Below are 12,248 nucleotides of genomic sequence, written 5' to 3'. Positions count from 1 at the left end.
CATACATGCTATGTGACTCATCATGGAGAAATCTTTTGTTTTGTTATTGGCAGTTACATAACAATCTAAAGTAATCCTTTTTACAGGTGCATGTTATCTGTACTTTGAAGTGGAAGCAATATGACCACTCACTCAACAATGAAAATTTCAGTACTCAATTTTTATTTTTAGTTTCTTATAGTCATTAGTACTTCTTATTGTTTGTATACATCGTTTAACATTCGTTTCTCTAGTTTAGTAATTAGACATTGTATATGCTCATGACTACTTTTATAGGCAATTATAAATAAAATTCATGTGTTTTTGTTTTCTTTTACTGTACCATAACTTTTCGTCTGTATCGGTCTCTGAAATATGCTCGCACTGCAATTAAGCATCGTATAAAAGTAGTTTTATTTATATGGTATTGGTCGCTTTCACTTTATACCCCTTTGCTGTAATGGGTTAATTTCAGAGGGAATGTTTTAAAATACCGAGGGCATTGTTTTCTCTCACTTGTGTGAATAGTTAGCTAAAACGTCACGTACCACTTAACACTCGTGGGATTGCTGCCCGGAGCAAGCTTTGCCTCAAGCCTGGCAGGTTTTTCTTCAGTCAACGTTGTCGGTTTGAGCTCTTTCTCAAAGGCGGGTTTCTGCTGCTTGGCGCCGGGCTTCTCTGGCTTTGCTACGCAAGGGAAAACATAATTCACCACAGGGTATTACTTACATCCAAAAATAGGTTGTGGTAGAGAGAGTAAGAGCCACTCAAAGGAATCGAAATGAAAACGAAATTTTAAATTTCGCAAGTAATAAACCACGCTAGCGCGAAAATGACTGCTTTGCTTACTTGTTACATCTGCTTCTGAGGATGTCTTTCCATCGGGGTTCTTGGCAACCACGGAATACCGGCCAGCATCTTCCGGCTTCACGTCATCGATGTGAAGGCGGACAGTTCCATCGGGCTTTTGCTCAGGCCTCACCCTGTCACTCGGCTTTATGGGTCTGCCATCCTTGAGCCTGTCATTAGCGGAATGGCGAAGTGCACATAGCGAAATATTCAACCAAAAGTCTAAGTGTGCTTCGCGTACATCGAAATAACGATGACTGAATTGTGGTCCTATCTACAAAAATGTGACCATGCAGTGATTAAGCTGGCGTTTTACGAAAAAAAAAAAAACTAGAGAAAAACTGACTCTTTCTTGTAAAATCACAGGCCTAACTATAACGAAGAGAAAGAGGGAGAGAGAACAATGAGTATGCCCTAAAATGGTAACATGAATAATGAAGACATTCATAAGTTAATTTTCTTTTTAACAACTTACCATTCGATGTCTAGCGGCTTGTCTCCAGGTGCCAATTTTGCTTCCAACTTTCCGGGCTTTCCTTCGATCAGCTCGGTAGGTTCAAGACCTTTCTCAAAGACTGGCTTTTGGTCCTTTGCTGCCTTCGCCGGCACGGCTGAGTTGCAATGAAAAACGAAAATGTAGCTTCGTTAATTGCCCGAGTGTGCTACTCATTGCACGCAGTGTGTGTCAAAGCGATCTCGAAACTTGGCACTGGAAACGTGTAGGAACATTTATTTTTTCCTAAAAAGTTACAACATAGCCGAAACATTTTGATGGGAGAAGATAAGGACACATCACAAGTGTCCAATAAATTGATTTGCTATCGACATGAGCAACAGATTTATGCTTAGTCGCTGTAGAAACGATGAAAAGAAGTCACGTGTAAAAAAAACGATGCAAAACAGTTTATGCTTGTAAAATTTAGGAAATATTTCGGCGTGCACACAGTAGATGGGAATATGAAAGGCGCCTGACTTTACATACTATTACAAGATCTAGCTCTAGCAGCACCCAAAATATTTTCTCTAATTCAACCACAGTAATAACGGTTTAGATAGCGGCCATCTGTGACTGCTATGACGCTAAAACTAAGCGTGGTTTTATTCTGGGAAACACTCGATTGTCACGATTGGTTGATTTCTTACAAGCTAGATTGCGCTGAGCATAGCATTTATTTTGCTTGCGACGGCACAAGATGCGTAACCTTACATTCGAATGCGAAATATGGATAGTTCTAGCGTTATGTACTCGACCACTCGGTCAGTAATAAATAGCACTGGTTGTTTTCAAGTAAGTAAGCAGGTCAAAAGGATTCATTACTGTCAACGTCTGCTTCGGATGGTGTCTTTCCGGCGTCGTTTGAAGCCACAACAGCGTAATGACCAGCGTCTTGTGGTTTGACATTGTCAATACTGAGCGCCAACGTGCCGTCCGGTTTCTGTTCTGCTCGTACATGGTCATCCAGTTTGACCGGTTTTCCATCCTTAAGCCTGAAATGTGATAGACAAAAGTGGAAAAATGCTGTAAAAAATTAAAGTAGAAATGTGTTCCGACACTAAATAGACATCTCACTTTGTTTATAAGAGAAGTTGCAAAGAACGCATGCATCGCATGATGCCTTAATGTTCAATAAAATTAAAGTGCTTACCATTCAACCTTGAGTGGCAGAGCGTCGGGTGCCACTTTGGCTTCCAGGTGAGCCGGTTTGCCTTCAGGCAGCGTAGCTGGCTTCAGTTCCTTTTCAAAGCGTGGCTTCTTCGGCTCTGCGCTCTTCGGTTCCGCTGTAACACAGCAAATAATGAAGCTCTCTTGATAAATGTTACCGAGTATACTTGTCATTGTAAATACTCGCAATACATGTCTCTGTAAGTTCTCTTGATAAACGTTACAGAGATATTGTCATTGTACACACTCGCCGTGCGTGCCTCTGTTATCAAGCCTTTTAGTTTTTCAGGAACACATTTTTTTAAAGCAAGTGAACATGTGGCTACGTCCAGAAAGGCTCTTTCACGGTATAGTGGTATACATATTGCAGTAACGGCAAGCTGATACTGCAGAAGACATTGAAAGCAAGGATAGAGATGTGTACTGTTTTTCTTGGTGCCGGTATTCATTGTTCCCTAAGCTCTCCTTAGAAACCTCCAGGAATTAGTTGTGCGAAAATCCACCGTCACAATTCAGTAGGCGAATTATGTTTATTCATTCAAGTGACCATAGCGTAAAGCTGAAAATTGACTGGAAAAGCCTGCATGTAGACGTTGTGAACTCGTTGTGAGCGAAAGGTTTCCACCATCGAATACCATCTGATAACCTCGTACTGCAGATGTGCAGGTATCAGTGCGTCGTCTTAGTTTACACGAAAATTCACAAGAATACGAGCAAAAGCAACCAAGATCAACACATCCAAGATCAAAATGTGCTAGGGGTAATGAACGCTCTACCACCACTGCTCGCATACTTCCAGTGCGCACATGAACATAACTCTGAGAATATGTATCAATGTACCCTGGACACCATGTCTTCAATTGCGTCCGTACATAGAAACGTTTCCACAGACTATATATCATCCAGACCGCCGTGCCTTAGTTGACCTGTAGAGTACGAATTCGTTCAATAACTGTTGCATTCCCCAATTAACTGTTCAACGTGCGGCGTTACCGCAAAATGTTCACTTCTGTATTTGTAGAACTCGTATGTATTCACAATACGATGCCTAATCCCATGCCAAGAATATAGTAGTAGGAGGAGGAGGAGGAAGGAAAAAAATGAAAGGCAGGGAGGTCAACCAGACGCATGTCCGGTTTGCTACCCTGCACTGGGGGAAGGGGTGAGGGGATTAAAGGAGAAGAGAGAGAGAGAGAAGTGAAGGGCAACGTGTGTGTAGATGTGACCTTGTCCATTGCACGCTTATAAGCTGTCGCGTAGTCCGGTCGTATTTAGAAAACTTAGCAATGCGCGCGTCGCTTTGCTGGCCTGCGACGCGTAGAGCCATGAACCAAGGATCTTCTCTTCGGAAATTAGGTCTACTGTCTAGTGTCTCTAACGTTTCGCGTAGCAAGTTGCGTTCACTCGCAAAACGTTCACATGAACACAGAAGATGTTCTATTGTCTCGTCAGTGTCGCACGATTCACACCGGGAGCTATCCACCATTCCTATGCGAAAGGAGTACGCCTTTGTAAAAGCTACTCCTAATCACAGGCGGCACAGTAAAGTTGCATTCTGGCGGGAGAGGTCCAATAGAACTTGAAGCTTTCTCGATGGGTCCAATTTGTGTAGGCGGCGGTTCCTGACACTGGGGTCACTCAGCCAAGTTTCCGACATGATGTTAGCGAACGAGTGAAGGCCCCTTGCAGCGTCGGTTCTCGACAATGGAATTGGTGTTGTCTGGGCGTCCGCGTGGGCGGATCGGGCAGCATTATCAGCAAAGTCGCTACCGACAATACCACAATGTCCCGGTAACCACTGGAACACCACGTCATGTCCTTTCGATAAAACTTCGTGAATCATGTATCTTATTTCATTCACTAGTTGTTGATGCTCTCTTTGTCGTAAAGCTGATTGCAAGCTCTGAAGGGATGCCTTGGAGTCACAGAATACAGTAAACTTCAAGCTCAGAAAGCGACCTCTGCAGTACTTGATGACTTAATATGATGCCAATTGGCACATTCAAATTAAGCGTATTCACAGCTTCCTCCTCTTGTATAGGATAGCAAACCGGACGCACGTCTAGTTCACATCTTTGAAGGTTTTTTTTTATCGCCTTTCTTCCTCTTGGCGTCAAAAGGATGCCCCGAATGAAGTAGCTATATACACGACTCTCTTCGTTTGCACTCACTTTTGTTTGGACGCGGTGAGCCGTTACTATCTCGTTCAGAAACTTGTAATAACAAAGAGATGAGCTAGGTGATACGTATTCATTTTAAAAGAGACATGGCGTGCAAACACAGACACGAGAAGGAAGGCCTTCTTGTGTCCGTGTTCGCACGCCTGTCTCTTTTAGAATCAAGCAGAAACACCTACCACACGCTCGCTTGTAGGCTTGTCGCTTGGTGCTCGTCCCGGTGGCTGCCGTTACTTGTTACCATACTGAGCCACCGCAATGGGAATTGGCAGTGTTACGCCAACGCATTCTCGCGTGTTAGCGTTAAGTAACCGCTAAGCTTGATTTCATGATGAGTTTTTATATTAACCTCTGCGATAACATGGTTTTGCTTGTTTTAACTCACTTTTGACATCCGCCTCAGATGACGTTGAGCCTTTGTCGTTTGTAGCTTTAACCGCGTAATGACCAGCATCGTCGGGTATGACTTCGTCCAGTTCCAAAGCAACAGTTCCGTCGGGTTCTTCAACCAACTTCACGTGGTCTGTTGGCTTCACTGGCTCGCCATCTTTGGTCCTGTTAGGCAAGAAGCACAGAAATGTCAACCACGATATTTTATCGCGAGGTATTTGCTTCAAGCCAGAATGCATAACTGAGTATCAGCCTAGTAATTTGATTATGTAAACATGAAAGGCAGGGGAATGTGTTTTATACGTTAAGAAGTTATGATGTATAGTGGCTATTCTAAGCATGCATACGTTGGCACCACATTAGCGCTGCTTGTATACGCAATTTTTTCTGGTTGCTACACTTCGCGAGAAAACTGTATCCTTTACCATTCTACAGGGGTGGCGGCCGCGGCAGGCATTTTCGCTTCCAGGCGTCCGGGCTCCCCTTCAGTGAGAGTGGTTGGCTTGAGACCCTCGTCGAAAACTGGTTTTCCTTCCAAGTCTGATGGCTTGGCTGCACCAGAAACATTCGCGGGTAAGTAACGGTTTATTGCAATATGATTTCGGGTACAATACGTATTCAAAACAAGCGCAACGCACTTTTGACATCGGCGTCGCTCGCAGCTTTCCCCTCGTCATTTTCAGCCAACACACTGTAATGACCAGCGTCACTTGGTGTAACTTTGTCAATGTCCAAAGCAATGGTCCCATCAGGTTTCTCCACCATCTTAATGTGGTCGGATGGCTTGACCGGCTCACCGTCTTTCAGCCTGCGATGGTGGCGCAAGTTGAAGGTAATAAGCTCCCAAATAGTCAATGACGATAGGACCGTGTATAGGTTCGCAGTACATGACAACCAGCGTGTTACTTACAATCCTCTACTAATGACCGTTTAATTAAATATACGACAAGTACAGCAGTACCTGATGAGAACTCTTACCACTGAACGTCCGAAGGAGCACTGCCTTTGGCAAGCTTCGCCTCCAAATGTCCAGGTGCACCCTCAGTCAGCGTGGCGTCCTTGAGTCCCTCCGAGAAAGCAGGAGATTTCACGCTGTCGTCGCCTTTCGGCTTGGCTGCAGAAAATGTCCCACAGAGGAAAAAAAATCAGTACGTGTGAAAACTGGCTAACATGCGTACATATATCTTGAGGATACGACGGATTTCACTTACTTTCCACGTCAGATTCTGTGGCTGCTTTTCCTTTGTCGTTATTTGCCACAACGGCATAATGACCAGCATCAGCAGGGCTGATTTCATCGACTTCCAAGGCAACCGTGCCATCTGGTTCTTGTGTGAGCTTGATATGATCAGAAGGAACGACTGGCTCGCCATCTTTCAACCTGCCATAATAGCAAAAAGGCGTTAGCTTGGGAATGATCGAAACTGATATAATTGGCTAAAATAAACAAATGTCGCATGTCCTCACAAATTGCTTCGTGTGTGTTTACAGGGCCCGCGATGATAGTGAAGCGCTTTATCTGCGTGGCCACCGTATTAGCGCATCTAATGTCGTTATTGTTTCATTGTACACTCCAGCTTTCAAAAAATGTAACTCTGAGTCGCACATTCCTGCAATTACAATGCCTCGCCAGGTATTCTGTTTGTGTTGCAATGACATTTTAAGCGTGAATCCTCACAAAAAAGAACACACACATCCAATTCATAGGATAAGCGTAAGAAATTGCTCGATTAACATCAGAATAAAGGATGAAATAGTTTTGTGGTGGCACAAAGAAAAAAATTCTTACTGTTCTATTTTCTCAAGGGTGATGAACATGAACACGAATGCAGTACCGAAGCTATAGCGGGCCAATCGCTATTGTTTTGTCACATGGTTAAAATAAATGACCGCTAAATTTATAACATAGCCATGTAAAAACTTCTAGAACAGCAATGACACAACAATGACAGCTAAAGAACGACATTCACACTAACGTAACCGAACAGCTTCTTGAAGTAAAGGATAAACTGGTAAAGTGTCTGGGGGGACAAGTTGCCTCCTTTGAAATCATGTGCAACATCTTGTATTTTACAAGCAAAGCACAGTGGCCGCATTTTCGATGGATGCGAGAATGCATGCTTGAGGCCAATGTACTAATATTGAGATGCATGGTAAAGAACGCCAAGTGGTCGTAATTTCCGGAGTTCTCTGCTATGGCAACCCTTATAATCGTATCATGGTTTTGGGACTTTAAACCCCAACAAATATTATCATTATTATTTTCCAAGTAAATTCATAGATAACGGGCTAACAAACATATTGCGTTTGACAAAGAGAACAGCTTGATATAGTTAACTTTGCAGACAATTTGTAACTTGGTTCGGTCGTTGAACAAAATAACACCTGCTTTGTTTAGATTTCTTTTGAAGTTGTGTGGTTTGCTGCCACCAGCGTTGTGACACTCCTTTATCTGTATGTCACTTACTTCCGAAGTTTTTCACATGTTCTGCATTCAAATTTCCCCAAGGGGATGTATTCTGGTTCTTAGGGCTTCGCTACCAGCCCGAAGCACGTACCATTGCACTTCCGGTTCGGGATGTCCGGGAACCTTGGCCTCCAGCTTAAGGGGTTCCCCGTCTTCCACTCGGACCTTAGATGGCAAGCTCTGTGCTATGGTAGGAGCACTTTCTAGAAATGCAAAGGAAGATTTTGTTAGTTGAGGTTTGAACTGATTGCCTTACTGGTGCTGCTGCAGATGACAAAGCCCCAAGCTATTGTTAGAGAAACAGTGACAACCTCGTAGATTAGATGCACGACAGGTCATGTTAAAAGTAGAAGATGGACCATAAAGTAAATGCCAATACCTGTTAATGTAAGGCTAGCCTTTGATGAAGCTTGTCCAGACGTATTCTTGGCTTTGCACACCACCTCACCGATCTCGTGGGATGTTACGCACTTTATCTTAAGGGTGTACGAATCTCCTTGCTGAGTAAGTATAGTCTCTTCTGAATCGTTCAGTATAGTTCCGTTGAGTAGCCTGTGAAGGTCAAACGAGACGTCTTAGTCAATAAGCATAGCACCGGCTATTGATATCGATCCAAGAAAAATGGCCCCACCGCTTCGTACGAGTGCGACGAGGACGGGTGCACAAATGAAGCAGCTTGTTTTGCTTACAATGGATAACATATGGTTGAATTAACACTTTTTGCTTCCTGATTTGACTCTTAGTGAGGACTGCTTTTTAGCGCAAAGCAGGTCGCGTACACATATCCGCCTAATGATTTCACGATGGAAGCATGGTTTCCTGTCCAGGAACCATCTCAACGTTCCCTTAGCCATTGTTATCAATGAAATATCGTCGAAATAGTATTACACACGAATATTGAAAACTGTCTTAACTGGACCATGTGCTCGAAAACTTTCGCTTTAATGAGACGCAGAATCCGTTTTACCGTAGAAGGTCCCATTTCTCAAGAGCATTACACACTACTTTGTTTTCTCATTGTCCCAATGTAACTTGCCACGCCTCATTTTCGACAAATAAGTGGTCGAAAAACGTGCAGTAGACTATAAAATTTGTTTCTGTGATGTCACAGTACATTCTGTTGTGTTGCAAGGCTCAGCTTGATATAATCATTGCATTGTCTTCTTGCCGACCCTTTATTGGTCATTTTTGCAAGCAAAATATAGGTGAATCGCATTACAAAGTGTATCGCCGGTACTTACCAGGTGACCGACGGTGTTGGGTTTCCCTTAATTCTTGCGTGGAATACTGCTTCCTCGTTGATATTAATCCGGACGTCTTCAAGCTCCTTGATAAACACCGGTGGCTCACCTGGGTCAAGTCAACACTAAGGTCAATATTTACCCACACTACAGCATTAACATTACTGCAATGTTTGAAACAGTGCATTAGACGCATAAAGTAGCAGCGAGGTTCTAGATCTACGACGCAGTCACTCACTGAAAATAATTTAACTTCACTAATGGGATAATTTATGCGCACTAACGTCCCAGCAATATTAAGACAAAATCTCGAGAGGCAGTGAAGTAGAATGTATTCGTCGGTCGTTCGCAAACAAATACAGTATAGTACAGGGTTTTAAGCAATGTTTTTTACTATCTAATCTCGTCAAGCAGAACTATCAAACATATATTGTCTAAAAGTGTCTGCGTGATAAGATATTCGCAAAGCCCATCATGTCTACAACAATAAATAACCAATTGAGTAAAGCTGGTGTTAAAAGTAAGGTCTGCACGCACCTTTAAGTGTCAGCATGGCATTGGCTTCAGTCTCTCCTGCACTGTTCGATGCCTTGCAAGTGTACTGACCAAAATCGTCGTCGACATCTTGAATGATAAGGCTGTACGACTCGCTTTCCACGTCCGAGGAAATTGTGATTCTATGAGATGCCGAGAGCTCTTTGCCATCCTTCTTCCTAGAATAACCAAGACACATTTACAGTTTGCATCTCCGATTGCTTATCTCCAATTGTGCAGTGGGGAGCACCGCCGAGGTGGTCTAGTGACTAAGGTACTCGGCTGCTGACCCGCAGGTCGCGGGATCGAATCCCGGCTGCGGCGGCTGCATTCTTGATGGAGGTGGGAATGTTGTAGGCCCGTGTGCTCCGATTTGGGTGCACGTTTAAGAACCCCGGGTGGTCGAATTTTTCGTAGCCCCCCACTACGGCTTCTCTCATAATAATTAGGTGGTTTTGGGACGTTAAACCTCACATATCTATCTATATATATTGTGGAGTGGTAGCAGGAATATCTTGCTTAACATTATGTAGCTAAGGTCAATTGCCAAGATAGCCATCATTTACCGTGAGAATTACTAGGAAAAAAATTAAAAACAAATGAACGCATTAGGACGGGGATATTTTACGGGAAATATCAATACCTCCCCCCGCTTCCCCTTCCAACTTCCGAATACGTACATATTTTTTCAAGCTTAGCAACCGTGTTAAGTTTTTGATTATGTCCAGTGTTTTCATCAGAGTGTCTCAAAGCACACTGCCCTCACAATCACCATGCGCAAGTTTTATATCAGCGAAAACTGTCGCATCATATTTGCGGTTTGTAGTCAATTCGTTTCAAGACAGCTCAAGCGGACCATATTGGAAGGATTAATTTTGTTGGATTCTATGCAATTATCATCGTATATCCCGCTACATAAATGATGGCAGCAATAGCGGTAGCGCTGTTTCGTGTGACCAAATAATGAACAAAAGAAAAAAGACTGCCCAAGGCCAGTTTGAAGCGTGGCTTTGCGGTAGAATACTGGGTTGGCACGCAGGGGACCAGGGTTTGAATCCCACTTTGTCCTTGGTGTTTTTTATTTACCTGGTTTTTCTTTCTTTCGCGATAGTGGTTACAGACACCGGTGGCAATGGCGGCGGACAACTACGGCGCACGTAATCCTTGTTGTGATCTCATACGAGCTTTCGCTGTAAAAATACTATGAAATACCACGGCCGATGATAACCAACAACGGTAATGCAGCTACTTCAAAGGGCTACTATTTAGTGCTGACACAACGTAGAAGCACGCTGTAACTTCATTCGGTATAGTATACTCTCTCGGGGAGCGCCTATATGAGGCACTTTCCGTTTGGTTGAATAAATATACACAATTAATCGTTACTAAAAATAATTCATAGTCAATACCAGCGCGCCTATGAAACGCTTTGCCAGCGCTTAGGTCAAATTTACGTGTAATGTGAAGGAAGTGTGGACAAGAATGAGGAGGAAGAAATAACAAGGTGGAAATATAGGAAAGTTAACAAAATATTTCACTCTTAATCAAATGCTGGCTAAATGCTGGCTATATCCGGGAAACTGAAAAAAAACTGTCTGGTTTCCTGACCATATCTAGCACCTTGAGCGGGACATGAGTAAAAATGTATGCAGGCTGGCTACTTTGCACTAGGAAAAAAGGCAAGAGAAGTAAAATAGAATAGAAAAGAGACGCGACAAAATAAAGCTTACCAAACAACGTCTGGTGCCGGAATTCCAGTAATAGTTGCCTGAAACTTTACAGTGGACCCTGTGCTAGCTTCTTGGTCCTTCAATCCCTTTATTGCTGGAGCAACAGGTTCTTCGATGAAAAAAAAATGACAATCATTAGACGTCCATATGGTAAACATCAACAAGTAGGCATTGAAAACAAAATGAAGTAAAAAAGATAAAAATAACATGACTGACCTTTCACGGTGAGTTGAGCCTTGTCGCTTGCCTCGCCCTTTTGGTTAACCGCCTTGCATGAATATTTGGCTTCATCCCGCATCGTTAAGTCCTTCAACGTGATTGTGTGAGTATCACCATCCTCTTTTATTTCTACTCGCCTACTTTCAAGTAGTTCTTCTCCATCCTTGTACCTGAGAAAGACGAAGTTTTAATGTAACTCGCACCCTTGTTTTTCGCCTTATCGCGAACTTGTTGTTGTATTTGTTTTGCATTGGTGCTTGATGGTTTCATAAAGAGAAATATAAAAAATAAACAAGAAGCAAGAAGTTGGTAACTGACCATGTGACCTTAGGCGTTGGCTTTCCTGCTACTCTGACCTCGAAGCGAACCTTGTCTCCGATTACTGCCACGGTGTCCGCCATTCGCCGAATGAATGTCGGGGCCTCAGCGTCGTCTGGAACTGAGTGGGAAAGGCAGAATGTACAGCTCGTACTAAGACCCACATTTATCAAAGCGTGACCTCGCAAAGTGACGAAAAAACTGCATGTTTTTAGACGCTGGCATTCGATGAATAATAGTGACTAGACTATATCAGGCGTGTGTCTCGCATATGCGTGCTGCGGAACAGCTCAATGAAGAAAAAAAGAACACGCTAATATTACTCCGTCTCGGCAAATGACAGACTCCTGTGCCAGTCGAAACGACTAACATTTCATCACGGGAGAAGGAAAATCATTATGAATTGGTCTCAAGAAATAGTAGAAGGTAAAAAAAAAAAAATGAACGCAGAAAAAACAAACAGTAGTCTTTCTATGTTGGAACAGTGTCTCCATTTATTTATTTATTTATTTATTTATTTATTTATTTATTTATTTATTTATTTATTTATTTATTTATTTATTCATTGGTACTGCAATCCCCTGGAGGGATTTTAGCAGGTGGGTACAAAAAACGTAAACATCAGCATATAACACCAGGCCAATAGATAGAACAGCCTATCACATTTCACATAGTAGGCAG

General features: G+C 42.9%; 1 protein-coding gene across 6 annotated transcripts in view; it reads right to left on the bottom strand.

The window, feature by feature from the left end:
• Obsc (Obscurin) overlaps positions 1-12,248 on the bottom strand; it is a 188,904-nt gene that overhangs the window by 46,378 nt on the left and 130,278 nt on the right. For all 6 annotated transcript variants that reach the window (XM_075877358.1, XM_075877360.1, XM_075877361.1 and 3 more), the window contains 17 exons: positions 11,568-11,688; positions 11,247-11,419; positions 11,031-11,139; positions 9,304-9,479; positions 8,767-8,875; positions 7,905-8,077; positions 7,617-7,728; positions 6,270-6,439; positions 6,037-6,172; positions 5,697-5,866; positions 5,484-5,610; positions 5,054-5,223; positions 2,475-2,607; positions 2,147-2,316; positions 1,304-1,439; positions 829-998; positions 528-666 (listed from right to left, as the gene is read on the bottom strand). In XM_075877358.1, coding sequence (XP_075733473.1) covers positions 528-666; positions 829-998; positions 1,304-1,439; positions 2,147-2,316; positions 2,475-2,607; positions 5,054-5,223; positions 5,484-5,610; positions 5,697-5,866; positions 6,037-6,172; positions 6,270-6,439; positions 7,617-7,728; positions 7,905-8,077; positions 8,767-8,875; positions 9,304-9,479; positions 11,031-11,139; positions 11,247-11,419; positions 11,568-11,688 — 2,494 coding nt within the window. The remainder of the gene's footprint in view (positions 1-527; positions 667-828; positions 999-1,303; positions 1,440-2,146; positions 2,317-2,474; positions 2,608-5,053; positions 5,224-5,483; positions 5,611-5,696; positions 5,867-6,036; positions 6,173-6,269; positions 6,440-7,616; positions 7,729-7,904; positions 8,078-8,766; positions 8,876-9,303; positions 9,480-11,030; positions 11,140-11,246; positions 11,420-11,567; positions 11,689-12,248) is intronic.

Source organism: Rhipicephalus microplus, chromosome X, assembly GCF_043290135.1.
Source record: "Rhipicephalus microplus isolate Deutch F79 chromosome X, USDA_Rmic, whole genome shotgun sequence".
NCBI classification, from domain to species: Eukaryota; Metazoa; Arthropoda; class Arachnida; order Ixodida; family Ixodidae; genus Rhipicephalus; species Rhipicephalus microplus.
This window is presented reverse-complemented; position numbering and strand designations above follow the sequence as displayed.